The sequence below is a fragment of the Enhydra lutris genome, unplaced genomic scaffold (genome assembly GCF_002288905.1).
Source record: "Enhydra lutris kenyoni isolate GAN:26980312 unplaced genomic scaffold, ASM228890v2 scaffoldscaffold6, whole genome shotgun sequence".
In the NCBI taxonomy this organism is placed as follows: domain Eukaryota; kingdom Metazoa; phylum Chordata; class Mammalia; order Carnivora; family Mustelidae; genus Enhydra; species Enhydra lutris.
In genome coordinates this window covers 9,816,780-9,843,725 of record NW_019154090.1, presented here as the reverse complement: position 1 = coordinate 9,843,725, position 26,946 = coordinate 9,816,780, and the positions used below count along the sequence as shown (strand labels likewise).

The 26,946-nt window shown below is 47.6% G+C and overlaps 1 protein-coding gene across 2 annotated transcripts in view; it reads right to left on the bottom strand.

Annotated features, from left to right (window-relative positions):
- Window positions 1-26,946, bottom strand: part of LOC111141555 (ATPase phospholipid transporting 9A (putative)) — a 127,513-nt gene that overhangs the window by 70,484 nt on the left and 30,083 nt on the right. For both annotated transcript variants that reach the window (XM_022494182.1, XM_022494181.1), the window contains exons 2-6: window positions 24,608-24,752; window positions 22,877-22,990; window positions 17,590-17,698; window positions 3,030-3,088; window positions 1,737-1,788 (exon numbers count right to left, since the gene is read on the bottom strand). In XM_022494182.1, the coding sequence (XP_022349890.1) occupies window positions 1,737-1,788; window positions 3,030-3,088; window positions 17,590-17,698; window positions 22,877-22,990; window positions 24,608-24,752 (479 nt within the window). The remainder of the gene's footprint in view (window positions 1-1,736; window positions 1,789-3,029; window positions 3,089-17,589; window positions 17,699-22,876; window positions 22,991-24,607; window positions 24,753-26,946) is intronic.

The window sequence follows — 26,946 nt, the reverse complement described above, 5'->3', positions numbered from 1 at the left end:
TAAGGTAATTAAAAAAAAAAAAAAAAAAGTCCTCAGTCCATCATCCACTCACAATAGGAACCCAGGCCAGTTTCCTGACTTTGCTAAACCCAGCAGGCCCGGTCTGTGAAATGGGATGACAGAGAGCACAGGAGCTTGCTATGGAGATTGGGTGCGAGAAGCCCCAGCAGGGGGCTGGCACAGACAGCATTCGAGGCCGTTCTGGGCAGGAGATACCTGATCAGGAACCAGACTCCTAGATTCAAGCCCAGCTACCCGACTTACTGGCCGCACGTCCTTGGGGACGCTTAGCCTCTCCAAGCCTTGGTTTCCCTGCGTGTAAAAGTGGACAGAACAGGGGCACCTGGGTGGCTCAGTGGGTTAAGCCTCTGCCTTCGGCTCAGGTCATGATCTCGGGGTCCTGGGATCGAGCCCCGCATCGGGCTCTCTGCTCAGCGGTGAGCCTGCTTCCCTCTCTCTCTGCCTGCCTCTCTGCCTACCTGTGATCTCTCTCTCTCTCTGTCTAATGAATAAAAATTAAAAAAAAAAAAAAAGTGGACAGAACAGCACCCGCAGGGTGGATGTCACAATGGACCCTGGTGGCTGCTCAAAATACAGGAAGCGCTACAAAAGCATGTGCTCATTCCCCACCCGCACGCGGAGGCCTCTTTCCAGCCCACGAGCTCGCCCAGCAATGAGTCAGCGGTGGATTTCATCAGACCCAGAACGCGCTCAATTCCCGGCCACCGCAGCTAAGACCTCTGGGCACCACTGAGGAAAAGCATGTCTAATCTTTGGGGGGACAGGCAAGGGGCAGGGAGGGAAGCATTTCAGGGACCCTAATCCATGACACTCTGTCTTCACAGATAAGGACACAAGAACCCACTGAGGACGAAGCTGGAGACTCTGAAAGAAGACTTTGAATCTAGGGCCTTCCACTCCATCTCTGGATAAATTATTGTTCGTATCAAGTTTCACCTGCACTTTTATTTGACTCATAATAAAATAAGTTACAGCAACCCTGAAGGAATATAAATGTTATTTTTTTCAGATGCTCAAAGATCTGATTGTGCCTGTACTCCGGCAAAAAACAGCCTCATTTCCTCAAAACAGCTTAAATAACAGAAAAAAAGAAAAGAAGAAGGAGATGAAAGTCAACAGATGGGGTTGGGGTGCAGAGGTGTCAGCCACCCCGGGAAAAACTGGGAGGGAGCAGCGTCGGGTAGGAGCCTAGAGCAGCTCGCTCAGGTCCCAGTGGGCTGTGGTAATAAATACATTCATGGGTGATGATAGGCGTGGCCTCACGGCTCATGAGCGAAGGGCCAGAAAGGACACCTACCTCTCTCCCCACCTTCTCTAGGGTCCCACGTATCTCCTGGCATTTTCTCAGAAGAGAGAGGATTTCTGGGTGCTTCTATCTGTGAAACATGCTTCCTGATCCTGCCAAGTCCTACAGTTGAGCCCAACAGCAGCCCCGAAAGGAAAATCATAGCCGCGGTCTGTGGACCCACCAGCTGGCACTCAACCTGGGCCCAGCTAACTGTATCTTGGTGACGATCAAAATCTACTGACCTGCGAGGACCGAAGACGTTTTGTTTTGTTTTGTGTAAAGACTGCTCTATTAAAAGAGATGTTTCTGATTTGCCTTCATGGCTCCAAAATGATCATCTACTTCTGTTCCATTTTCAAATGATTATTTTGCCAAATTACCACTGAAAGGTTAATGGTTATTTTCAAAATTGATCCCAGATGTTTACCGTTTTTTTCTGATGTCCTCAGGAAGATCATGTCAGCAGGGACCCGCTGGTTCTGTGTAATGAAAAGAAAGACTGTTACCTCGAATAGCCATGTGTGGGGTTTCCGTCCACCCCCCAGCACCGCAGCCCCCTCACCAGGGAGGGGGGGGCAGCCGAAACCCAAGCCTCATTTACGTTTCTGCCTTTGTCACACACAGCTTTGGGGATTTATTTTGTTTTGAATCTGAAAAATCTTGCGCGCTGCTGTTACTTTACTAATCCCCTATTGAAATCTTCTCTCAGAAAGAGAGCTTCTAGTTTTCTGGAGAATCCAACCATTACCTCCCGAAATTCCAGCCAGAAGGGCCCGGGCCAAAAGCCAGCCACCCTCGCCGGCTTTCGTGCAGTCAGTCTGCTGAAACCAAAGACACACGCACACTCGCTCACACTCTCTGCTCCTGCCAATTCTCTGGCTTGATGTTTGGCTTTGAGTGGAATTTTAATAAGGAAGTCGAGTAGTAAGAAGCGACAAAAGCCATTCTCGAGAAAACACGGGCGTAAGCCAACGGCAGCCCTCGTTTAATTACAGAGAAGTATGTAATAACATAGAGGGTCCATGGGGTCTCCTGAGCTACTACACAGGGGAGCTTCCCTTCACCTCAAATCAACTTTGAGTTCTTGGATTTAATCCCTTTAAAAGAGCATAGTTCACTTCCTACAGAAACAAGCTAGGATACAATCCTTTTCTAATCAAATATTATTCCAAGCCTCTCCGGGGCCACCCCCAAAACCACGACCTTCCAAAAAGAGACGGGAGTGTTTGCTGAAGTCATAAACGTATGAATGGCGCTATTTTTAAAAAGGCATTTGGGGCCGTTTTTACTATTCTCGTATTACACGTGATCCGTGCTCCCCACAAAAATGACAGAACATGATGTTTAAGTCAAAAAAAATGCAAGCTAAAATCGCTCAAAACGGTAAATGATAAATATTTTTATGTGAAAGCAGGCTTCAAGGAAAGACTTCATGGTAATATTTAAAAACACACACACACACACACACCAATAGGAATCAAAACTTGGGTTTGTAAGCAGAAGTTTTGGCTAACCAGCATACATAAACCTTGAAAAATTATTCTATGTGGGTGTCTCATGGCAAATAAATTTTCCTCCCCAGGCAAAGCTTTAGGAGAGAATCCCAAAAAGCCTACATTCAGTTAGTCTACCGGAGTCAGGATCTATGACGAGGTGGCCATGACTTCCCCCTTAACACACTCACACAGCAACCGGTCACAAACTGTGGGATCCCACCCACCTTTTCCACGATGATAAGATCTCCAACCTGGATGTTGGAGCTTTTCACCTTCACTGTCCCTGCGAAGAAAGAGGTCCAAGATACATCATGTGTGAATGCATTTCAATTCCTCACGCCTTTGTAGAGTGCCCACGAGCCTGCAAAGCCAATACGGTACACCCAGAAGTAATTCCCTTCTGGGCCTTGCCAACCTCATGGGCGTCGCCTGCCTCTCCAGGAAGAGACACCTGCTGCAGAGACTGCTCCGGGAACAAATCCCCACCTCTCAGAGCCCTGCACTAACTCACCCCCTCACAGCAGGTGCCTTCTGTCTTAAGGGCACTTCAGCTGCTTTTCTAAATTGGTACCGTGAGATTCATTCAACCTCAAAAGAAGACAAAAAAGAACACAGAAAAGGAGAAGAAAATTAAGGACCAGATCCATGGACAGGGTAACTACTTTTTTTTTTCTTTTTTAGGATTTTATTTGAGAGAGAGAGAGAGAAAAGGCACGAGTAGGGGGAGAGGTAGAGGGAGAGAACCTCAAGCAGACTCTCCGCTGAGCGCAGAGCCCAACGTGGGGCTTGATCTCACAATCCCGAGATCATGACCTGCGCCGAAATCACAAGATCATGATTACTCAACAGACGGAGTCACCCAGATGCCCCCTGGAAAATCAGCTTTTAATTTTCGACATCCCTGAAAAAAAAGAAGTCATCCTAACAGGACTGATTTTTTTTTAAATTTGTGGTTGCTGGGCGGGTGGGTGGCTCCATCGGTTAAGCGTCTGCCTTCAGCTTGGGTCATGATCCCAGCTGGGACTGAGTCCCAAGCTGGGCTCCTGGCTCAGTGTGGGGAGTCTGCTTCTCCCTCTGCTCTCGCTCACTTCTGCTCTCTCTCTCTCTCAAATAAATCAATCTTTAAAAAAAATTTGCGATCAGTACCTATTTTATGTGACTCTGACCAGACTACACCACTTGAGCTGGATGTTTACATGGATAAACAGTAACAGCTAACATTAAACACAAACCTGAACTCAGTACCGCAGAGGCACTGACATGGTGACAGCTGCCTTTAGTCCTCACAATGGCCTTTAGAAATGGCTATTATCGCCTCGGGAGTTTTCAGACAAGGAAATTAGGCTCAGACCTGCACCATCCCCACCCCACCAGCCTCACAGTTAGAAAGGATCAGAGCCAGGATTCACAACCCCATCTGACTGCAGAGGGAGGATATTTAAAAAAAAAAAAAAAAAAAAAAAAAAAAGTGAGTACAGTTCAAGGCCAAAAAAGAACATTTACTGAGTGCTACATCGTGGGAATTCAAAGATGCAAGGCAGTCCCCTTATCCAGGAAAAAAAAGGGTCGGGTTCCTTCTGGAGTCCACAGACATGCTGGCAGGGGCCAAGGCAGTGAACAGTTTAGATTTTGTAGGACAAGAGGTGAGGTTCCCAACTCTGCCAGCAATCAGTCCCGCCACCAAAGGGTCAAAACTATTCTTAGCAACCAGGCCACCCCCCCCCCCCAAAAAAAAAAAGGCACCAGGGCTGAATTTGGCTCCAGGGCTGTAGTTGCAAACCCATGAGCTGGTAAGAAAGAGAGCCAGACAGATGCGGTTAGTGCGAAATCATGAGAGAAAGGATGTAGGTGAGTCAGGGGGACTAGGGAGCAGAAAGGGGGGGAATCTCCCCCTTTGGAAGAGGACCCAAACACTGCCCAGCAAACAGAAGGCTCTTGATCATACTTTCAACGTTCCAGCACCATCTACTGAATGCCTGCTGTATGCCCACTGATCTAGAGGCAGGGATACACGAACTCACATTCCAGTGGAGGGAAGGAGGCAACGGGTAAATCAGGAGCAAACGGAGTGGGCTTGGCAGGGAAGGTGAGACCGGAGTTGGCCGGGTGAAGGACACTGGTGACCAGTAACCCATGAAAACTCATGAGATGGGAGAAAGCGGTATATGTGAGTCGTCCATGCCTACGTGTGGCCCCAGGCTGCACCTCCCTTGGCAAGGCCAGAAGCTCTGGATGGAAGGCAGGGAACGGCAAGAGAGGAAGGTGGAAGGGCAGGTCGGGGCCTGGTGGTTCTATGGACAAGCCCAGAGGGGAGGGGAGCCGTGATTCTGGTGATGGTCAAATTCTTGCAGAAGGGGCAACACCGAGAGAAATGTTAAGTCGCTGGCTTTTCGTAAAAAGCCCATTTAACTTACAAACATTAGGCCGAGAAAGAAAGGAAGTAATAATGACTCTCAATCCTTCTCAATAAAGTGCCCTTTCATCCAGCCTCGAGGGCAAAAGTGGAAAGGGAATCGCGAATCTGCTATTCCCTCCCTGTGGTCACGCATTCCACAAAACCCCAACGTTCACTAAGCATAGGATTTCTAGCTTGAGCTTAAGAACTTAAAGACACTAATGAAATAATCTGAGTGTACAACTCCAGGCTTTTACAGTTTTTCACAGCATCGTATGCTTTTCACATAATTCAATATGTCTTTTTAATAATTTACCGCTGTTGAGATTTTCCATAGCATTCCAATGATCTCTACTGAACGAAATTTTCCAATAGGTTCCACAGAGTTTCATCTTAATTAATTCTTGTACTTAATTGAATTTTGTGCTGGTAACAGTCAGTGGAACTACCGCTAGGAGGGAAACCCCCAAACATGAAGAATGACTTCTAGACAGACTACCCAGCAAGCAGTGAACTGAACCAACCCTCAGCTGCTCTGAGGGCTTCTGGACTCTCCCAGCTGGGACATCTCACACTGAATGTTCCGTGTGCCTCATTTTCACCGAGCACAGGACTAAATTCAATGAGAGCCCCAGAGTCTCAAGGGTTCCTTATATCAAAATATGTGCAGACGGAATGGAGAACATCCACTAAGCCAGAGTGAGAGCATTAGAAATGGGAGAAGAGAGAGATGCCTGCGTGGCTCAACCGGTTAAGCATCTGCCTTCAGCTCGGGTCATGATCCTGGGATCCTGGGACCAGCACTGGGCTCCCTGCTCAACAGGGTCTGCTTCTCCCTCTGCCCCAATCCCTTCCCCACCGCTCAGGCTCTATCACTCTCCCTCAAATAAATAAAATAAAATAAAATGAAAAATGAGAAAGGAAGGAAGGAAGGAAAAGGAAAGGAAAGGAAAATGAAATGGGGGAAGAGAGAGATGCCTGCGTGGCTCAACCGGTTAAGCATCTGTCTTCAGCTCCGGTCATGATCCTGGGGTCCTGGAACCCAGCGTTGGGCTCCCTGCTCAATAGGGAGTGTGCTTCTCCCTCTCCCTCTGTTTGCCCCAATCCCTTTCCCGCCATTCAGGCTCTATCACTCTCTCTCAAATAAATAAAATAAAAGAAAGAAAGAAACAAAGGGAGGGAGGGAGAGAGAAAGAGAGAGGGAGGGAAGGAGGGAGGGAGAAAGGAAAGGAAGAAAAGAAACGTGGAGGGGGTGCCTGGGTGGCTCAGTGGGTTAAAGCCTCTGCTTTCGGCTTGGGTCATGATCCCGGGGTCCTGGAATCGAGTCCCAGGTCGGGCTCTCTGCTCGGCAGGGAGCCTGCTTCCTCCTCTCTTTCTGTCTGCTGCTCTGCCTGTTTGTGATCTCTGTCAAATAAATAAACAAAATCTTTAAAAAAAAAAAAAAGAAAAAGAAAAGAAAAGAAAAATGGGGGAAGACCGAGTCCAATGTGCAGAATTCTTTCCCTGCCCGACCATTTCTCCCAGCACCACTAGGGGGCAGCAAGAAAAACATACACAGCACAGACATGCTAGTCTTCCCAGGGAGCGGATCGAGGCGATGCTCGAAGGAAGACGGTAAATTCCGCATGGCCCTCTGTGCCAATGAGCTTCTCCTTCACCTGAGCTCGCCTCGGCTTTCCCAAACATAAATTTACACATAGTCTTTGGTTTTATTACTAACATTGAGGCTGGTGGCCTGACCCAAGCGATCGTTGGGCTTGTGTTCCAAACTTCCGGACCTGGCTCCCAGTCTTCTCTCGTATTTAACTAAAAGAGAAATTGGTATTTTCAGTCTTAATCATAACTGCATATGTATGCGCAGGGATGTCGGCAGGACGGACAAAATCAGCAGGATTATGCTGGAGGCCTTGACGGATGATTCTTCCTGGGGACAAAGGGAGTTTATCCCTTTCTCTGGCACACACACTTTCTAAATTCTTCACAGTGATTTTTTTTTATAAGCATGAGGTGTTCTTCTAATAAGAAAGAAGAAGAAGAAATTAAATTAGCTCAAACTTCTAAGTGACCAGACCCAGATCTCTCCCTTCTACAACGGAGCCCTGATTTACGATCAGTTAATGTGAACTCTTGCCTCTCCCTGTCCATCTGCTCTACCTCAACAAAAACCCCTTTTAATCCGCGTGCTTGCCGAGCGGATTCTGACCGAGGCCAGCAGGCCGATCCCCCAGACAAGGTCTTCTACTGTATCTGTCAGCCAGCCAGCAGGCCCCCTCTCGGGGAAGAGGGCAGCGGGAACCACACAACCAAGAGGCCACTTGCATTTCTTAGCCACGGTTCCTCCCTAGCATGTGTGTGTGCATTGGCAGGGGCGGGGGAGGGGGTGGTCTCTGCAGCTTGCACAAAGGGATATCTTCAGACTCTCCACTCTGTCGAGCTGACCCCACGGTCCTGACCATTACTTTGGATTTCCCTTTCCACATTGCCATTTGTTGGCAATCAACAACACGCCATGCAGGGCTGTGTGCAGGGTGGTGTGGGTCTCTGTGTGTGTGTGTGTGTGTGTGTGTGTGTGTGTGTTCTGAATGAGGACAGGCATAAAACCAGAAGAATGAAAACATGGCAGGAAGAAAAGAGAAGGGAAAACAGATAACCAGGGTTCCTGTTCCAACGTTGACTGGGCTTTTCCACCAGCCAGGTACCACAGCCGGCTGTGGACATCTGAACCAAGGCCTTCACACGGCCCTCACGGCTGCCATGGGCCAGGGTGACGGAGGGAAGCAGAAGGAAAGGGAGACAAAATGAGACTGACGGGCCAGGCACTCCGGGGGCTGGGATTAACCCGCAGAATGAAAAACACTTCAAACTGTGGAAAGGGTTCTGAGTACATGATTTCTAACCTTACATCAACTGCTATTCTGAGTTTTCTACAAATGTTCTTGCCAAAACAAAACAACAAAAAAACAAAAGACAGAGCAAGGTGCAGACGCACTCTGGCAGACCTCCCGTCCCCCTAACAAAGTAACAGTGAGCATTCAGAAACAGGAGGACGGCTCCCTACTGCCCGGTCTCCCACTAGAAGAAAATACTCCCCCGACGTCCCACTGAGAGAAGTCAGCACACACCCGAACACGGCTTCTTCCCTTTTCCCTCTCACTTTCCTTGAGGTTCCTACAGCGGAAGGAGAGCCAGCCCGCTGAGGATGCAACCCGTGTGTCCACACAAGCCCCCCACCCTCGGGTGAATGACCTGTCATCATCTTAAAATTCTTAGTAACTTTTCAACAAGGTCATTTTGCACGGGGTCCCCCCAAATTACGTAACTGCTCCCCGAACAGAGGCAAAAGCACCCAGTAAGATCTTTAGTACACAGGGCACAGGACAACCTGGCCACCTTCTGAGAACAGAAGGCCACAGCCCTTCCCCCTTCCCCAGCCCGCCCTGCTCTCCGGGTTCCCCTAACACCCAGCCTCCAACCTCCAGCCTCTGGGATTTCTAGATAAAGTTGCAGAAACTTTACAGAAGTTTGGCTAAGACATTTTTACAAAGGTTAAGTGGGAAACTGTCTGCTGGCCACATCCTCAATCATCAAATGCCTTCTATAAAATAAATTTATCCCTTTCAGCTTTCGACACTCTTCCCGAGTCACCCCTGAGCCAGAGTTTATAACAGGGAACAAAATTCCAACTACAAGAGCTGTTTATTTCTGCGGAGAGGGACCCCAAGCCTTTCATAAGCAAAGCTATTGAGCCCAAACCATGCTTTTCATGGATGACAGCCTCAGAATAAGAGCAGTTTGTCTCCACTGCAGGGAGAAACCAGATGTCGAAACAAACAAATGACGATTCAGTCAAACTACGGAACAGCCCGCAAGAAAGAAATTTTTTTTTTTTTTTTTAATAAATTCCGGGGCACCCGTATGTGTGGGCCTCTGTTTTGACCCCATACACCTCCGGCCCTACTTCTCTTTTCCATTGTGCATGCAGGACACCGATTGCTTTTCTAGATCTTGGGCGGCAAACTACGCACCAAGGCTGGTTCATGTATTACTCTTGAGCTCACAGTCTGTGACAGTGATGAGTTGTAAATTCTACAGCGTGTGTACATTTCCTGGGGTGGACGTTAAAACGCCTCTGCAGACCTGGCAGAGTTCAGAGGTTTCACGTTGAAATGTTCATATTCCAGGAGAGCTGTCTGCACTCCCCAGAGCCTAAGAAAAGACTTACTTAAAAAAAGGCAAAGGGCTGAGAAGTAGTATTGTAAATTCCATGGCCGCATCCTGAGGCTTTTGTTTAAAATAGTGGGAACTTAAAAAAGAAAGCTGAGGTTTAAGGATAGCAAGTTTAGACCCAACAGAGGCTTTTAAAATAAATATATAGGGGCGCCTGGGTGGCTCAGTGGGTTAAAGCCTCTGCCTTCAGCTCAGGTCATGATCCCAGAGTCCTGGGATCAAGCCCTGCATCGGGCTCTCTGCTCAGCGGGGAGCCTGCTTCCTCCTCTCTCTCTGCCTGCCTCTCTGCCTACTTGTGATCTCTGTCTGTCAAATAAATAAATAAAAAAATCTTAAAAAAAATAAAATAAAAATAAATAAAATAAATATATAAATGGTCCTCCCTCCTTCGGGTGCCCAGTGAAGAAACAGACCCATACCCCCGTGGTGGGTGGGGGCAGGGGTGGAGACAGATACAATTTGGGAGAGATAACAGTGCAATGTGCACGTGAGACTGTTTTCAGGGGTTTTTTTTTTGGGGGGGGGGTCTTTTTTAATTAAACAATAGATCAGTTCACCAATGATGTGTAATAAAGTAAAACTGAGTACTTTGAAAAAACAAGGAAATGAATGAGTCTGAAATAACCTGGCATCTGTCGGAGAACGTATGGGAAAGTGTCTGTCTGGCAAGATCTGTTTTAAACAAGACTTGTAAAACTAATGCACAGAATCCTAATGAGGGACGCTCGGCAGGGGAAGACTCTGCTTCCTCGACTGCCTTTGAACTCCTCCGTAAAGGACTTTGGCAGTACGTCTGCTGTAGTTAATATTAAAAAGACCACCACTGTAATTCTCTTCTCTAGGAAGGAAGTATACAACAGGGATGTCCCGCTAGTGTCGGGACACCTTAGTGTTGGGCGTCTTGCAGATTTGATCTTTTCTTCTTCTGGACCAGAGGCCTCGGCCACAACCAGGTCACGCCAGATCCTGGATCAGGCCGAGAAGCCTAAGAGCTCGATTCCCACCTCTTCCCATTTACTGGAGTGGGAGGTTTTGGAGCAAAGCTGTGTGTCTTGCACCTGGCACTGTTCAATCAGGATGTCAGCTGGGATGGGAAGAATAACCCGGAAGCCCAGAACAAAATGGGTCCCAGTGATCAATACAAGTTCTACTCCATGAACGTCGCACATTCGACATTCTGGTAACAAAACTGAAGACAGTCTAGATGTCCTTTTTTTTTTTTTTTCCGATAAATTTTATTTATTTGACAGAGAGAGAGCACAAGCAGGCAGAGTAGCAGGGAGAGGGAGAAGCAAGCTCCCCGCTGATCAAGGAGCCTGATGTGGGGCTCGATCTCAGGACTCTGGGATCATGACCTGAGCCAAAAGCAGTTGCTTAACCAACTGAGCCACCCAAGTGCCCCCAATGGCCTACACTTCTAAATGAAATGTTTCACTAGAAAGGTGAAAGTCTTCCAGAAAGCATCTGCACAGTTTTCCACTTATCCAGGAAATTATTTCCCCTCCAAAGCCCAAAATCACAGTGAATTGTGCTGGGGTTTGCACTGATTAATAAATATCTGAAACTTTAAAAATGAAATGAAAAAAATTTAAAGTATAAAACGTATCATGTCTCTACAGAGTTTATACTCTGAAAACACAAATGGTACTTGTGTTTAAGAATACAGAATTTCAGGCGCCTCGGTGGCTCAGCTGGTTAAGTGACTGCCTTTGGCTCAGGTCATGATCCTGGAGTCCTGGGATTGAGTCCCGCATTAGGCTCCCTGCTCAGTAGGGAGTCTGCTTCTCCCTCTGCCCCTCTCCCCTCTCATGCTCTCTGTCTCACTCTGTCTCTCAAGTAAAAGAAAAAAAAAAAATACAGAATTTCAATTTAATTACCCATGAGCTAAATAATGCCCCATTAGTGAACGCATCTTTCCTATGTTATCCTCCCTTCTCCTGGATAAACTCCAATGGAATAAAACTGCCAATATCCTTTGCCCTCAACATTCAGTAGGAAACCTCAATCCTAAATCATGGTCCAAAATGGATTTTGAACTGAATTGGAAAAAAAAAAATATATATATATATATATATTATTCTTAAGTGGAGGTGAGATTCTGAGATGATTCTGTACCTGGGAAAGGGTGAAAAGAGGACCTGGAAGGATGCACAGCTATCTGGAAAGACCTGGGGAAGATTAAACATATCAGCTGGTTTATACCACCACACAGTACTCAAGAACTGAAGACAGGAGGATTCTTTCCATCTCACATAGACCCTGGGCCTATGACTTATGGCTCCCAGGGGTGCCCAGATGTCCACAGCGGGGAAGAAACATCAGCAATTGTGTTCATGGTACCTCTGTGTGCACTTTTTTTCAAAGCTAATTACCCGCGTGCCTCACTTAGCCCTTGGTCACAGGTTAGTCTGAAAACATTCCTGGTAGGAAGGAAGACCCCCGTAATTCCTCCTGGGAACATGCAAATCCAACGGCCCTCACCACCTGTGACAATCAAGGCACATCCCTCTACGCCCAGAATGAAACTTTTGGTTTGGGCCAGACATACAGAACGAGAAACAATCCATTTACGGATTACTCTTTCCCTACCCAACCCCAGTCTCCACAGCAACAAAATGACGTCTCACTGGGTCTGCTGACCCTTCAAGACGCTCTCTTCTTTGGCTTTGGTATCTCCAGGGCCTCTGAACGCCGTTGGAGCAGTCAGGTCTAGAAAACTCCTAAGGACCTAGGAGCCTTCCTCCAGGCTGATCATGTTACAAATGCGGATTTCAAGGAGGAGAGGGGAGGCTTCTTTGTCTGAAAGCATGATCCCTATAGGGTTGTCGACAACTTTGTCGAACGGGCAGCTTGTCCACCTCAGAATAAGGATGCTCGGGGCCCCTGACTGGCTCAGTCGGTTAAGCCCCCAGCTCATGATGGAGGCTCCGGTCATGATCTCGTGGGTCCTGAAACCAACCCCCAGGCTGGGCCCCACGCTCAGCGAGGAGTTGGCTTGAGATTTTCTCTCCTTCTCCCCACTCACTCTTTCCCTCCGTCTCGCTCTAAAATAATTGAATAAATTATTTTTATGGGGCACCTGGGTGGCTCAGTTGTTAACCGACTGCCTCCGGCTCAGGTCATGATCCCAGGATCCTGGGATCAAGCCCCGCGTCGGGCTCTCTGCTCAGCAGGGAGCCTGCTTCCTCCTCTCTCTCTGCCTGCCTCTCTGCCTACTTGTGATCTCTGCCTGTCAAATAAATAAATAAAATCTTTGGGGCGCCTGGGTGGCTCAGTGGGTTGGGCCTCTGCCTTCGGCTCAGGTCACGATCTCAGAGTCCTGGGATCGAGCCCCGCATCGGGCTCTCTGCTCAGCAGGGAGCCTGCTTCCTCCTCTCTCTCTGCCGGCCTCTCTGCCTGCTTGTGATCTCTCTCTGTCAAATAAATAAATAAATAATCTTTTTAAAAAAAATTAAAAAAAAAATCTTAAAATTTTTTTAATTTTTTTTTAAATTTAAAATTTAAAATTTTTTTAAAAAAAATTAAAAAAGAAACAGAATGAGGATGCTGTATTAATAAATTCCTTTGGACTCAGAAACATTCTTTAAAATGATCTAAACCTACCAGCCCTCCTGTAGCACACATCTTAAGGCTGAATATGAATATCACCACTATAGGTAAGATATTCTGTGTGAAAGTGCTGAGCCCAGCTCCCGGCACATGGTAGGTACCCAGACCTACAGGCTAAAGATGTGCATTCAGACAGGCCGGGGTTCGAGTCACAGCCCTGTCCCCCACCTAGCAACACCGTCTGAAACACAGCCCCTTCCCTGAGCCTCTCAATTCAATCTGTAAAAGGCACCTCCACACAGCTATTTAAGAAATTACACGCCAGACCTTGCCCGGTACCTGCTGGCTTACGGTGGGTAATCATTCATCTTTTTCTACAGTTTTCCAATTTCGACAGAATTTCTCAAATTCCAATGCCATCTCCTCCCTAGCACACCTTGTATACAGATTCCCAGAGCACAGAACGGACTTTGCCACAGTGTCAGCCCTCGTTGGCCTGCACGGTCTTCTCCTCTGTTCTCCCAGGAGGGAGACTCAGGAAACTCGGCCTGAGTGGGAAGAACAACACAGAGCCTGAACCTGGGGTACATACCCCACACTCCCAGCCATCACACCCGTGGCCTTTCGGAGACTCCTCCCCAGGGCCACTTTGTGCCTGTGTTCTCTGGGTCCTAGCACAGGGCCCCAAGCTCAGAAGGGTCCTAGACTGGGCTCCATGCATGCCTGCTGCCATCTTGAAATTCTTAATTTTTGAACAAGGGCCCCCCATGTTCATTTTGCACCACGTACCACAAACATGCAACCAATCCTGCTTCTTTCCACCCTGTAAGACTTAAGATGAAGGTCACTTCTGAGAAGACCGAGCAGCTCCTCTCTGACTCGCTCCCATAACCTCCCACGACCCCTGGCTCATACCCCCATTTATTTATCCACCCCCACCAATGTTTAACGGACCACTGTTACAACACCATCACCACTGGCCTTCTTGAGCCCACACCAAATCCCAGGCACAGTGTTATGTTCTTCTCATCCAAGAGTTATATTTAGAGCAACTCTAAGGTAGGCACTATTACTACCCCAATTTACTGACAGGTTAAGGACCTGCCCATGGAGCTGGGTGCAGGGGGAAGCAGGACACTTGGGTCCAGGCAGGGCACAGGCTCAGAACCGTTTTCTTCAACTGCCAGGCACTGTGCTCAGAACCAGGAATGCAGCGATCAAGAAAAGGGACAGTCTTTATGACAGACGCCCCACTCCTACCCCGGACATATAATTATTAGTTGCATTTTTCAACTATGTATTTAAATGTCTGCACACTTCACCCAGAATCCCTGGCTCCTTGGGTTAATCTCTGTAATACGGAAGCCTACTGTAAACTTCGGACGTGTGATGGTCAAAAAAATTCTCAAGAAAGAAAAGAAAAAGTGGTTTTGACATGACATATTAAAATATTTCAAACACGGGACGCCTCTCCCTCTCCCTCTGCCTGCTGCTCTGCCTACTTGTGCTCTGTCAAATAAATAAAATCATTTAAAAAAAATTTTTAATTTAATAACAAAATAAAAGACTTCAAATATTTCCTATTAAACCATGACAATGACATTAAAAATTAATCTAACTGGTGTGTTATTTTAGGTAACAAATTATTTGAATGAAATAAGATGATCTAAATGGAAGTAGCTATTAATCAAAACAAAAAAACTATCATCCATTTTTCCTCACATGATGATGCCTTACTTTCAGGATTTTTAGTTGTTTAAAATCCACTTTTTTCTTGAAGTTTGGAATTTTTTTTTCAACGTGATTACCATAATGTCTCTAAAACTCTGGTCAAGTCCCAACAAGACTTGGGACATTGGCCTTCCTAAAACTATATTAACTCTTGCTGAAAAGGCATGTCCTGAATCTAATTTTGACACATCAGACAAACACAAGTTGAGGGACAAGCCACAAAGCAACTTCCCCGAAACTGGCCAGTTCTTTTCAAAATGTCAACATCGTATCAAAGAAAACCAAGGAGCTATGCCAGGCTAGAGGAAATTAAGGAACAAGGACAATTAAATGCCACTGGGAAAACCCATCCTGATTTCTGTACCTGGGAAAAAAACGTTGTTAAAAACAGAATATTTTAGATGCTGGGGGCTCGGGGATGGAAAAAACAAAAAACAAAAACACAGGACATGTTTTCAGGAACAAATGGCAAATTTTGCGTAAGGACTGTAGACTGGATTCATAGTAATGTACCAATGTTGAATTCCCTGATTTTGATCATTGTAGCGTGTTATGTGAGAGAAATGCCCTATGAGGAATTAAGCGTGGAAGTATTTAGGAGTAAAGGGGATAATGCCTGCAACTTAATTCTCCAGGGAGGGAGGAACTATTAAAAAGCAAACATGGAAAAATGTTAACATTTGGAGTCCCCCACAGGATTTTTGTAACTTTTTTCCTAGTTAGAAATCACTATCCCCCCCGCCCATTTTTAAAATTTTATCAGCACAAGTCCTGGAAATGATGCAGAATGCAGATAAACATCACGGCATCTAGTGATCAAGGATTCAATATTCTGGTTTCTAAAGGTTTCTGAACTCTAAAAACTGTGTTGGAAAATACATTTGAAGACAGCATGTGATACAAAAGGAACCGGTCCACATGGGTGGATACATGTATACATGTATACATGTTTCATTTCGCATTTAAACTTACTAAATGTGAAAAGCCTCACTCAAGAAAATTAGTAAGTAATTAAACAGGTCAAAAAAGGCTTCTTTCTCTTCCTCTCTCTGAAATCCTCCATTTGGGGCTTCCTACTCTGGCCCTCCCCCACCCCTTGCCTTCAAGTGTATCAAATAACTAAAAGCACCTCGATCACTTTCTGAGCTGACAGTTTCTTCAGTGCTTTTTTGGGGGCTTTCAAAACAATCGGGGCCGAGCAGGGGCTGGGTTAATATTCAGAACTCCGCTCGGTTTCCCCTACTGTCGCATTGGCATGACAATGGAAACCATGGACCACAAAAGGAGACCAACAAAGGAAGACAAGTTTTTAATGCTAGAGCCATCTGCCAATTCTCCTTAGGATCTTTCCAAGAACCAAGTGAAGATAAAGCGGGAGCTGAGAAGAGGGTATGCAGGGGAGGGCAGAAAAATCATTCACGGGAAAAGCAATTGCAATATGAAAAGAACCAAAGAAGGTTTGGAGCCTGGATAGATGAATGAATGGAATCCCTCTAAAGAGATCCACCGCACCCTCTCCCTAATGGGGCTTTTGTCGGTTGCCTAGCATTTTAAATGTTATAGTCAGAATATGTTATTAAGGGAGGATTTAATATACACAAACCACAAAAAACACCCTGCAGAGTGGTCTTCTGATTACCCACGTGGAAAGCCCAAGCCACCTGCCTTTGCAAAGATTATGCTGGGCTTTCTTTCTTCACATAGCAAAATGTCCTAAATACAGTAGTTTAGGGATAATAAAGCATTTTTATACCAACTCTACATCCCGCACTTCTCCAAGAGACTTGCGAAATGTTAAGACCACCAACTATGAAAATCTATTTAAATGCACTAAAACGAAAGACATTCATGCCCTTGGGAAATTTTTTTTTAATTTTTTTTGAGCCTAAAACATATTCCTCCAACATTGTTCCTAGAAGGGAAATTCTGTGCAAAACCCTGAAACCACATGTGGATGCCTTTTCTTGGGAAGATTAAAACATGGGAAAGCAGTTCACACTTGACTCAGATACGCCCTCCCTGAAACATCTCATCTTTTTCAGCATTTTGAACAACCTGAAGGTAAGGCACAGGTTTTTGCTGCTCCCAAAACATTACTAAGCTCTGAGTGGGATCAGCCATCTTCTGGAACTTTAGGTAACATGCTCTCATTCCTAAACACATCCTTACAGGTAATCTCCTGTAGAATTTGTACTTGAAATAGAAGTCAACATTGGCTGAGTTGCTTTGTGGGTTTTCATGGGGTGTTTGGGTGTTTGTTTTTTTTTTAATTCCACCAATTTAAAATGCACACATCTTGCAAGGGATTCAATGATTAAAGGCAATCTAGTCACTTCTCCTTCGGTCTGACTATATACACTCCCCACCTTAATTTTCAGGATTTAATGCCTTTCAAGGAAATCTTCACAGATGCAGTGTTTATATAAATCTGGTGCCTATTTAAAAACTAATGTTGCAAAATTGTAGCATGCATTTTGTAATGTTGAAAGAGTATCTTTTACAGCTTGTAGGACAGACCTTGTAGCCTCCACCTGAACAAGAGGAGCTCCCTCCTCTCCACAGTCAGCACAGGGACAGGCAAAGGGACAGGGTTAGCCAGAAGAGGGTGCCCAATGATCAAAGTTTCATTCCAGCCTGATGATGCACAAGTTAGCCCACAGGCCTGGCTCTGAGAGAGACGGTGGCAGCCCCAGGCACATCCTGGTCTCCCTGGTCCCAGCAACTGAGTGACTGCCCCACCACACACTGTCCTGTCTGCACACCCACGGGCCCTGGGCCTTGAACTCTGCTTCCTGACTCTCAGCAGCCCATGATGAGAGTTGCAACCCTGCGGCCCAAGGTCAGGCGGCAGGAGGTGGCCCAGGCAGAGCCAGGAGGCTGACCTCTCGCTGTGAGCCGGCTGTAGGCCTGGCAGTTGACTTCCCTGTCCCGCACATAGCATCGGGTCTCCTCTACGGCCTCTCGGATGACGGTGACTGCCAGCACGAAGCCCTGCGGAGAGAGCACAGAAAGGGTGAGCCCTGCTCAAGGCGACCTTCCTCTTCTGGTGCTGGGGACGGAAAAGGCCAGAGGCCACACCGGAGGGCAGCGGGGCAGGGCCTGCTAATTACCCGCAATGCACACTCCCCAGCAAGCCCACTTCTCGGACTCCTTCTTGCACACGCGCCCTGCGGAAACACGCCCACACACAGACAGACGGGCAGCCCTATTCACCACCACCGCAGGGCTTCTAAGAGGAAAAGGTGGTCCGTCCACAGGCAGCGACAGAGGGATGACGTCTGCTAACAGTCCACGTGCTGGGTGTCCTTCCAACTAGGCTACACCCCCACAGCAACCCTCTGCTCGTGGCCACTGAGAGAGAAGAGCCTCCGAAGCACAGAAAGGCTGAGTCATCTTGCCCAAGGACGGGAAGCTCTAAGTGACCGGCAGGAAATCTGGCTCAGAGTCCTTGCTCCTAACAGTCATGTTGTTCTGCACCCGGAGAAACCTGGAAGACCTACCAGCCAGTCAGATGGGGCACCAGGAGACAGTTAAAAAGAAGGCGATCCATCCCACGCCCTGACCCACCCAGTAGACAAATCAACTTTTCACAACATACAATGTAACACCGTGCATTTACACAACCAGGGACAGCCACCATCCTCCGGGAGGAGTTCCCCATTTCCTTAACTACTGGCTAGACTCCTCTGCAAGGAAGGCACCGAGAGGGAGGAAGGGGCCAAAGGGGACTTCAGTCTTCTCTGTACGGTGTTAAATCCTTATAAAGAGAACACATCCAAGTATTAACTGCGCACTGCCCGACCTTTCCGGGGCCAGGTACCCCAACTCATCGAATTTGGGAGGGAATGGCGTAGGAGTCAGCCATAACCAGAATCTATTTCCATCTAGATTTCTCCTCTCGTGTCAATAAAGGCAAGAACATGCATTCATTTTTCTTACAAAACAGCCTTGTCATCTCCTTTTAAAGTCAAAAAAAAAAAAAAATACAGAAAGCATCACCACGCTAAAGGTTAGCAGCGGTGACTCTTGGAGCATTTCATTTTCTTACCGTTTACTCTGTGAAATATATTAACTTCGATTCAAAGGACTTTAAATCTCTTCTGTAAATCTAGCCAGAGATGTGTGGCTTTGTGGAACTCCTCCAAGGCCTCCTTCATCTTTACAATCAAAGGATTACTCCTGTTTCCAATCAGATCGTGCAGTCCTGGCTGCGGCCAGAGCAAAACTGGCACGTTCCAGAATAAAAGCATCACCAGACGGGGGTGGGGGAGAGAAGACCTGTTCTGGGGGAGCGCAGACCCAGGGTGCACAACTCCTCCCCCTCCCAAGCTGCCGGTTTCCTTGTTCTGGGCCAGAACCCAGGTGCTTGCTGTTTGTTTTTTCAAATGTTCCGGTTTCTACTTCTCTCTGCGTGGGCCCAGCTAAACCCCATCGATGGCTGGTGGAACGTGTGTGCTCCCAAAGAGACCAGAGCCTCTGACCAACCCTGCTGCCTCCTGAATTATCGTATCTGCTCTCCCCCGGCCCTACCCCCAAACACACAGTTCCCATCAATCCCAGAGGACAGGCCATCCCTTAGGGTAGAAAACGCCTTCACAAAGAGATACAAATGTAGTCCCGAAATAAATTCCAACTCTGCAGCTAAAGAGGCCCCTCACAGCCACAGACAGTCAGAGAGAGGCTTTAACAGGGAGGCCTGGGGTTGTCTGAGCTTGTAAAGGAATCGGAGGCAGTGACAGCCTCTGATGAGAGCCCAGACAAAGCCATTCTGAAGGTGGTAAGCCTCCCTTTGTAAAGTTGTGTGTCAAAAATAGATTTACTAAAGCAAAACAAATCTATGAGCTAGAAATCAGAAAAGCAGTTGCCTCTGGTTCAGGAGGGGGCAACTGGAAAGGGGCATTAGGGAACCAGGATGATGAAAACGTACTCTATTTTGACCGAGGTGCTGTTTCCACGGGTGCTGACAGATTTCAACGCTCACCGCATCGCGAACACAGTATCTGTGCATCTAAGATATTAATACCACGAAAATGTTATCAAAAGCTAAATCTTGGGGCGGCTGGGTGGCTCAATCAGTTAAGCATCTGCCTTCGGTTCAGGTCATGATCCCAGGACCCCAGGGTCCTGGGATCAAAACCCCACATTGGGTGCCCTGCTCAGCAGGGAACGTTCTCCTCCTCTCTAACCCTCTACCCTGCTCATTCTCACGCTCTCTCACTCTCTAATGAACAAACAAAAAAAATCTTAAAAAAAAAACAAAACTAAATTAAATCTTCATCCAGACAATGAGCAATGTCACTAGTGCCAGATTTTTAACATTCAAATGGGAGCATGTCCTGAGAATTTTCTGTCCATTGGGAGCCAAAGGAGGCTTCTTATTTGTAGTACTTCATTTAATGCATCCAACAAGCCGAAGAAGTAGACATGATTGTCCCCATTTTACAGATGAAGGAGAGGCCTTTCAAAGTGGGCGGAGACTCCGCACAAAAAAATCTAGGGGAGGGCACCTGGGTAGTTCAGTCAGTTAAGCGTCTGCCTATCGCTTAGGTCATGATCCCAGAGTCCCGGGATGGAGTCCACTCCTCGGGCTCCCTGATCACGGGGGAGTCTGCATCTCCCTCAACCCCTCCCCCGTGCTTGTGCGCACTCTCATGCTCTCATGCTCTCTAATAAATAAATGAGGGGCGCCTGGGTGGCTCAGTCACTTAAGCATCTGCCTTCAGCTCAGGTCATGGTCCCAGGGTCCTGGGATCAAGCCCCACATCAGGCTTCCTGCTCAGCAGGAAGCCTGCTTCCCCCTCTACCCCCTCCTTATGCTGTCTCTTATGTACGCTCTCTCTCTCAAATAAATAAATAAAATCTTTTTTTAAAAAAAGGATTTTCTGAAATATTTAAAAAAAAAAAAAAAAAAACTAGGGGAAATCAGGTGTAGTCACCTAGAAATAGATGCCATCTACTTTGTCTTTGACCCCAAAACTCCTTCTCTGCAGCCCCTGGGAAGAGGAAAAACTGCCCTCAGTCCTGGCCTTCACGGGAAAAGCTGGCTGTAAAACGAGGCACAGATGCAGAAGCAGGAAGCTCAGGGCCACGAGCGGCTGCTGCTCACCGGCCTGGTTTCCACCTGTGGCCACAGTTGAGGGAATCAGGTGCATCAGCGGGGAGACGGCAGCAGTGGCAGGGGCCACAGTGACAGTGTGCACCGAAGGTCAGATCTCTCCAGGAAACTCTAGGCATCACTTCAGTGAGGAAACAGAGGCAGGGGCTGGGGCCAGGCCCTCTAATTTAGGTGGGGGGGACTCTCTAGGCCATCGCAGTCCCCATCACTTGCTCCAGCTCCCCTGGACTGGAAAGGAGGGAGATTTTCACCGGGAGTGTTTTTATGTTTCATGCACCAAGTGAATGCATTACCTTTCAAATAACTGCACTTCAAAAAGGGAACCATGAAAGGCAATGTGACAAGTTATATTTTATGCACATTAGAGACTAACTTTTTAAAAATAAGCAACTCAGGGTTTGAGTCTGTATAGCTATATAGTAAACAGTGAAACAAAAAAAGACAAATAAAATTGAAGTATTTCATATAAAACTCTAAAGTTTCTGACTCGGGTCTGGCAACTCCAGGCCCACGTCCACACCTGTGGGAACAGAGCAGTACATTCCGTATTGGATGGGACAGGAGCTCCCTTGCTCCCCCTTGCTGGACGGTGTCAGCCCAGCCCCTGAGTCTGCAGCGGGCCACTCCCTGGGTAAGGACACAGTGCACAGACCGGAATGCTTGTCATGCCAGGGAAGGATGCGAACAGAAGTTGGCTCCCGCTGCCAGAGTCCTGGCTCACCTACAAATGAGAGCAGGACAGAACAGTCCACACATCCCCAGAGCACCTCTCCTGTCCGCATGGGGAAAATGACTCCCCTCTCCTTTCTCAGGTCCGGAGCTGCTGGCTGGACTTGTCCACCAACACGACACAGTGTGGACACCCACGCACTCAGGGATCCCTTAGCAAGTGGCCCCCCTACACGGTAAGTGCCCGGCCACCAAATCCTCATCCTCTCCCACCTGCCACTGAAGGAAAAAAAAAAAAAAAAAAGTCTGTTCTTATTTCTTGAAGGAAGGCTTAAATCTTTTCTACTTTAACAGTCTTCTCCCAATTAAAACTTAAACAATATTCGCGAACAGAGAATCCGAGTTCTCCCCCAAGTCCCACCTAACTCAGTGAGAAATAAACAGCCTCTATTTGAAGAAGAGCTGTCAGTTCCACCCTCTCCACCCCCCAGTCACACTGGGCTTCCTTCTGTTCTTCCAGTGCTCTGAGCACATGCCTGCCGCGGGGCCTTTGCACTGCTGGTCCCTGTAGTTGGAATACTCCTGCCCTCCTACCCCTCCACCCATCCCTTTCTCAAGAGGCTTTCCAAGGCCACACCAGCTAAGGCTGTCCCCCCACACCTCCTTCCCCCACCTTCATCCATTCAACAAATATTAAACGTGCCTGGGATTGCCCATCTAGCCTGTGACCTCATTCTATAAGTTCTGTGGCACTTGCTACAATTCAAAATCATTTCATTCATCTGTTTACAGTCTATCCCCTCTGAAAACCAGCTCCACGAGGGCAGGAGTTTTTATTGGTTTCATTCGGCACAGTGTCCCCAGCACCCAGCACAGTGCCTGGCACACAGCTGGTGCTCCATAACCACTTGCCAAAAGGAGGGAAGGAAGGGAATGGAGGGGCATTCTGGCCAGTTCCGTCTGACTTCATACACAAAGCGCAGAACCCGGGACTTTTCAAACCGTCATGCCAACAGACTCTACATAAACAGAAAATGCGATCTCAGAAAACCGTTTTAATAGTATAACCCACAAAGACAGAAACTTTGTCTTTCTTGCTTGCCACTGTGTGCCCAGAGTCTAGAAGGGGGTGAAAGGCACAATAAGTACGCAATACACAGTAGCTAAAGAAATGAATGACTGAGCAACCGACGGACGGAATGAATCAAGAATGCAGGCTTCACCACACTCTGCTCCTGGGGGTGCCTGAACGGGGGCGTCCACGTGGGGCTGGAGGGGGTCTCCTCTCTTAAAGGGCCTGTTTCAGATGCCCGGGGGACAGAGGTAAAGAAGTGTCTGTTCCCAAAGCCCCGAGGTCACTGAACAAACCAGGCCAACCTACTTACCAGGGGGACCCAGTACGTGTAGAGGGCACCGAGTCTCATCTCAGGGACAAACTGAGAGCAGGCCAGAAGTAAGAAATAGAGGTTGAAGAAGTATTTGAACTGGTTAAACAGCACCTGGAAAGAGGAGAAAGGAGAGAGGGAAGACTGTCAAGCCTTGTCTGGTGGGGTGGGGGAGGTTTTGCAGGAGGGGACCGCCGCGGAAAGCATTCCTACCCAAGAATGCAACATTCACGGTACCTTCCGTGGAAACCTGAAACACTCCTACAGATTGTTCAGGAAAATACACACGGGCAATAAAAATATCCTTAATCAAAGTAAAAATATACATAATGATACACACGGAAATGATAAATTTCAGGAAGAGTGGGTACCCTGGGGGCTGCGGGGGAAGGCTTCAACTTTATCTGTTATGACTTATTTCTTAAAAACCATGTGGAGTACAGGTGGGCCCCTCAAAACATGAAGAGGAGGTTTCAGTGGAAAATACCTCTACTCTAAGATTGATCAAGAAAATGAGGTAAGGGGCGCCTGGGTGGCTCAGTGAGTTAAAGCCTCTGCCTTCGGCTCAGGTCATGATCCCAGGGTCCTGGGATCGAGCCCCACATCGGGCTCTCTGCTGGGCAGGGAGCCTGTTTCCTCCTCTCTCTCTGCCTGCCTCTCTGCCTACTTGTGATCTCTGTCTGTCAAATAAATAAATAAAATCTTAAAAAAAAAAAAGAAAAGAAAGAAAAGAAAACGAGGTAAATCATCATTTCCACAATATGATCTCAACACCATACAGTAAATATAGCAGAATCCCATTCCGTGTGGAGGTGGGTCCCAGCAGAGCCCGACTGAGCCCACGCACCCTGGGTGTGGACTGGCGCTGCGGGACTTGTCTGGGGCTCTGGGCAGACATGATGAGTCTCTCTGGGGTGAAGGCAACTAACAGCCATTTTCTGGCTGCCTCACTCCTGCTCAGTCATGGACACGTGGTTGGCCTCGTAGTCCAGAGAGTGCAGCTACAACTCGGAAGACAGTGGTCCCGACTACACCAGAATGTCCATCAATGAGAAATAAACTCTTTCCTGATTTAAGATACTGAGATTTGGGGGGAGTTGAAGGTAGCAATCGGTGTAGTCGGAGTCACCCTAAAACAACATTCCAACTGACCTTAAGCGACAGCATTACACATTCGTGCTTCTGGACTCTCTCTCAATAAATCAAAGAGTCATTATTTTTTTTTTCCTTCCAGCACTGGAACAGATTGCTGCTGCTGCTTCTAAAGTCAGCTGGTGTGTGTTTGGAGGCTCTGCTGGATATAAATAGATATGCAATTTAAGTATGGGGAGCGGGGGGTGGGTGGGGTGGAGGGGTTTGTAGAGTACACATCCGCGGATTGGTCTAAGTTAATGTGGAAATGCAGTGACTCCAGTGCATAAAATACCAAGCAAAACAGAAACATTCATTAGCAAAAATATCCACAGATACTCTCCTTGGATGGCAGGAATGAAACTTACCTCTTAAAAATTTTCTCTATATATCTATCTCCTGACGTTCCTAGGGCGAATGTGCATTTCATGATGGGGGGGGTGTGGAATTTAGGGACTGATGGGTTTTGGGTTTTTATGGGTTTTGTGGTTTGGGGTTTTTGGAAGATGCATGGCCAGTGGCTAAGGCAGTCTAGAAAACACACAGGCTATTCTGCCACGGGGACCTAGGTCTCCTAAAAATGGCCCCGGCCGTACGTACCCCAGGAAGAAAGGTGAAGAAGTTGTACTTCTGGTTGTTGATGACATTTCGAGGGTACCTCTGGTCCCTCTTCTCGGGATGCCCCAACCACACTGTGCGGGGCCTGGGCTCCCCTCCACCACAGCATCTCAGCCACTCGCAGCACCTGTGGGAAAGACCGCGTCACACTGTCAAGGCCACATCCACACCTGCCTGCTCTTCTCCATATTCTCTCGAGCATCTGCACTGAGTCAGGACAACAGCTGTCTGAGAAGGGAAAACAGAGCCCAGGTTCTAAAAAGCTATGATCCAGATAAAGGCTGGTTTGCGCCCAAGCACAAATTACTTAATTCAAAATGTAAGATTCGTTTTTAAAATGAGATTTAGGTTAAAAAAGTAAAGATACAGCAACACATTAGCACTATTACTTTCACATTTTGCTGATGAGAGAGGAAACCTCGAAACAGTTCAATAAGGCACCCAAGGAGGACCGAATTCAGATTTCTACCTCAATTTGTGTCTCCCTAATGGCAATTCTCATTACCCAAAAGAAAGTCTGTTTGCTTTGAAAAATTAAAATAAAAAATAAAGCACCCAAGTTTGCCAGGAGGTGAGAAACAGGGGAGTCTGGCCTTGAACCCCCTCCATCTCATTCGAAAACCTAGTATCTTTCCAGCACCCCATGCTGTCAAGGTTGCTGGTTCTGCCAAGATAACCAGGTAAAGGGGGAGGGGGAGAATCTCCTCTCCATACACAGATCTCCTTTCTGCAGCACCCCAGAGGAGCCAGCCAGGAAGACAATGGCTCAGGGCCTGGCGTCCTCTGGAGCCGGGCCAGATGCCAGCTGCCAGCCAAATGACCACCCCGCCCCCATTCCCCCAGCTGTCTGGACTGTCCTGTGAGGTCAGCTCATGCGTGCACCTGCTCCCGGGTGGCCCGCACCAAGCAGAGCAATGCGGGCAGCTCCAGGGGAACAAAGACACTCTGAAAACACCCCAAAAAAAGGCAGCTCATCCTTCCGGAAAGCCCATACACAAAGCATTTCAAGAATCACAAGCCCTCGTAAGCACTGCGATGGAAACACCCCATGCCGAATTGTTGGCCTCTGACCCCCCCCCACAGGCCGGGAGGGAGAAACCCCAATCCTGCCAACCCCAAGCAGACAGGGAGATTATGACTTACGTAAACACTGGTCAGCCCACCCTTCTCCCCTCCGCCTATGGACCAGGCAGGTCCTGGTGGGGTGCTGGGGTACAGATCTGGCAAACACGGTCCCTGGGCATCAGCAAGCTGCCTGCCCAGGTGCTCAGAACTTCCATGATGAAACACAAAGCTCTTTCTTAAAAATAGCATCTTCGTTCCAGTAAACTGGTGCTTGGGTAGAGTATACATGGCAAGGACAGGTTTCACTTCTAGTAACTCATCTGTGCTGGCTCTGTTCTAAGTTGTCCAAAGGCCAGGGACAGAAGCCTCGAGGAGTCCAATTGGTGCCCATGGATGGGAAGCATCCATGCGGGCCATCAGGTGACACAGGCTAAGTGCTGAATGAGCACAGGAAGCAGGAAGGAGGGAGGGGGGACTTACGGGACAGGGAGCACCACTCTTTATTTGGGGAAGCCATCCTGCTGGTGAACCAGAATCTCCCCATCCAGAGCTGAAGAACGGATTTCAGAAAACCAAGCATCAGGTCCGCTGTTTGTCGGTGTTTTGTCTGTGTCATTTTAGCAGGCTCTGCACGGCTAACTATCAGGTTGAGCCATTTATTACTTAACCTGCAGATCTGCACACAAGCCCAAAGTAGGTGGACCGTCACTGCAGCCGGCACTGTGGCAGCAAAAGACTGGCAACAAACCTAACTGACTTTTGGGGGGGGGGGTTGCTGGTGAAATGAACATGGAACAGCCACAGTTGTCTTAGCAGAGTCAAGGGGAGATCGAGCTGTATGCACTATGGCGCATTTTGCAAGGTAAGCTAAAGTGAAAAGCAAGAGGCTAAAAGACGTTTCCAGAATGCCATTCTTTGCATGAACACAAGGGGATACGCACCCAGACATGCTTCAAGTGCAGGAAATCTCCAGCACTGGTTCCCCCTGGGAAGGAGGAAGCAAGGAGAACTTTGTGCTATGTATTCTTTAGTTAAAATGTTTCATATTATCCAGGGACTCAATGCCGTTGCATTCCTCAGAGTAAGCATTATGAAGTATCTAGTTGGTACGAAGTACTACTCCAGGTCCTATAGGGACCGAATATTGGAACAGGATCCTTGCCTTCTCCTTCCTCACAATCCCACTGCAAAACAGGGTAAGTGTTCAGCACAGGATAAAATAAAAACTTTGTGTCACTCGAGCCCAGAATAACTGG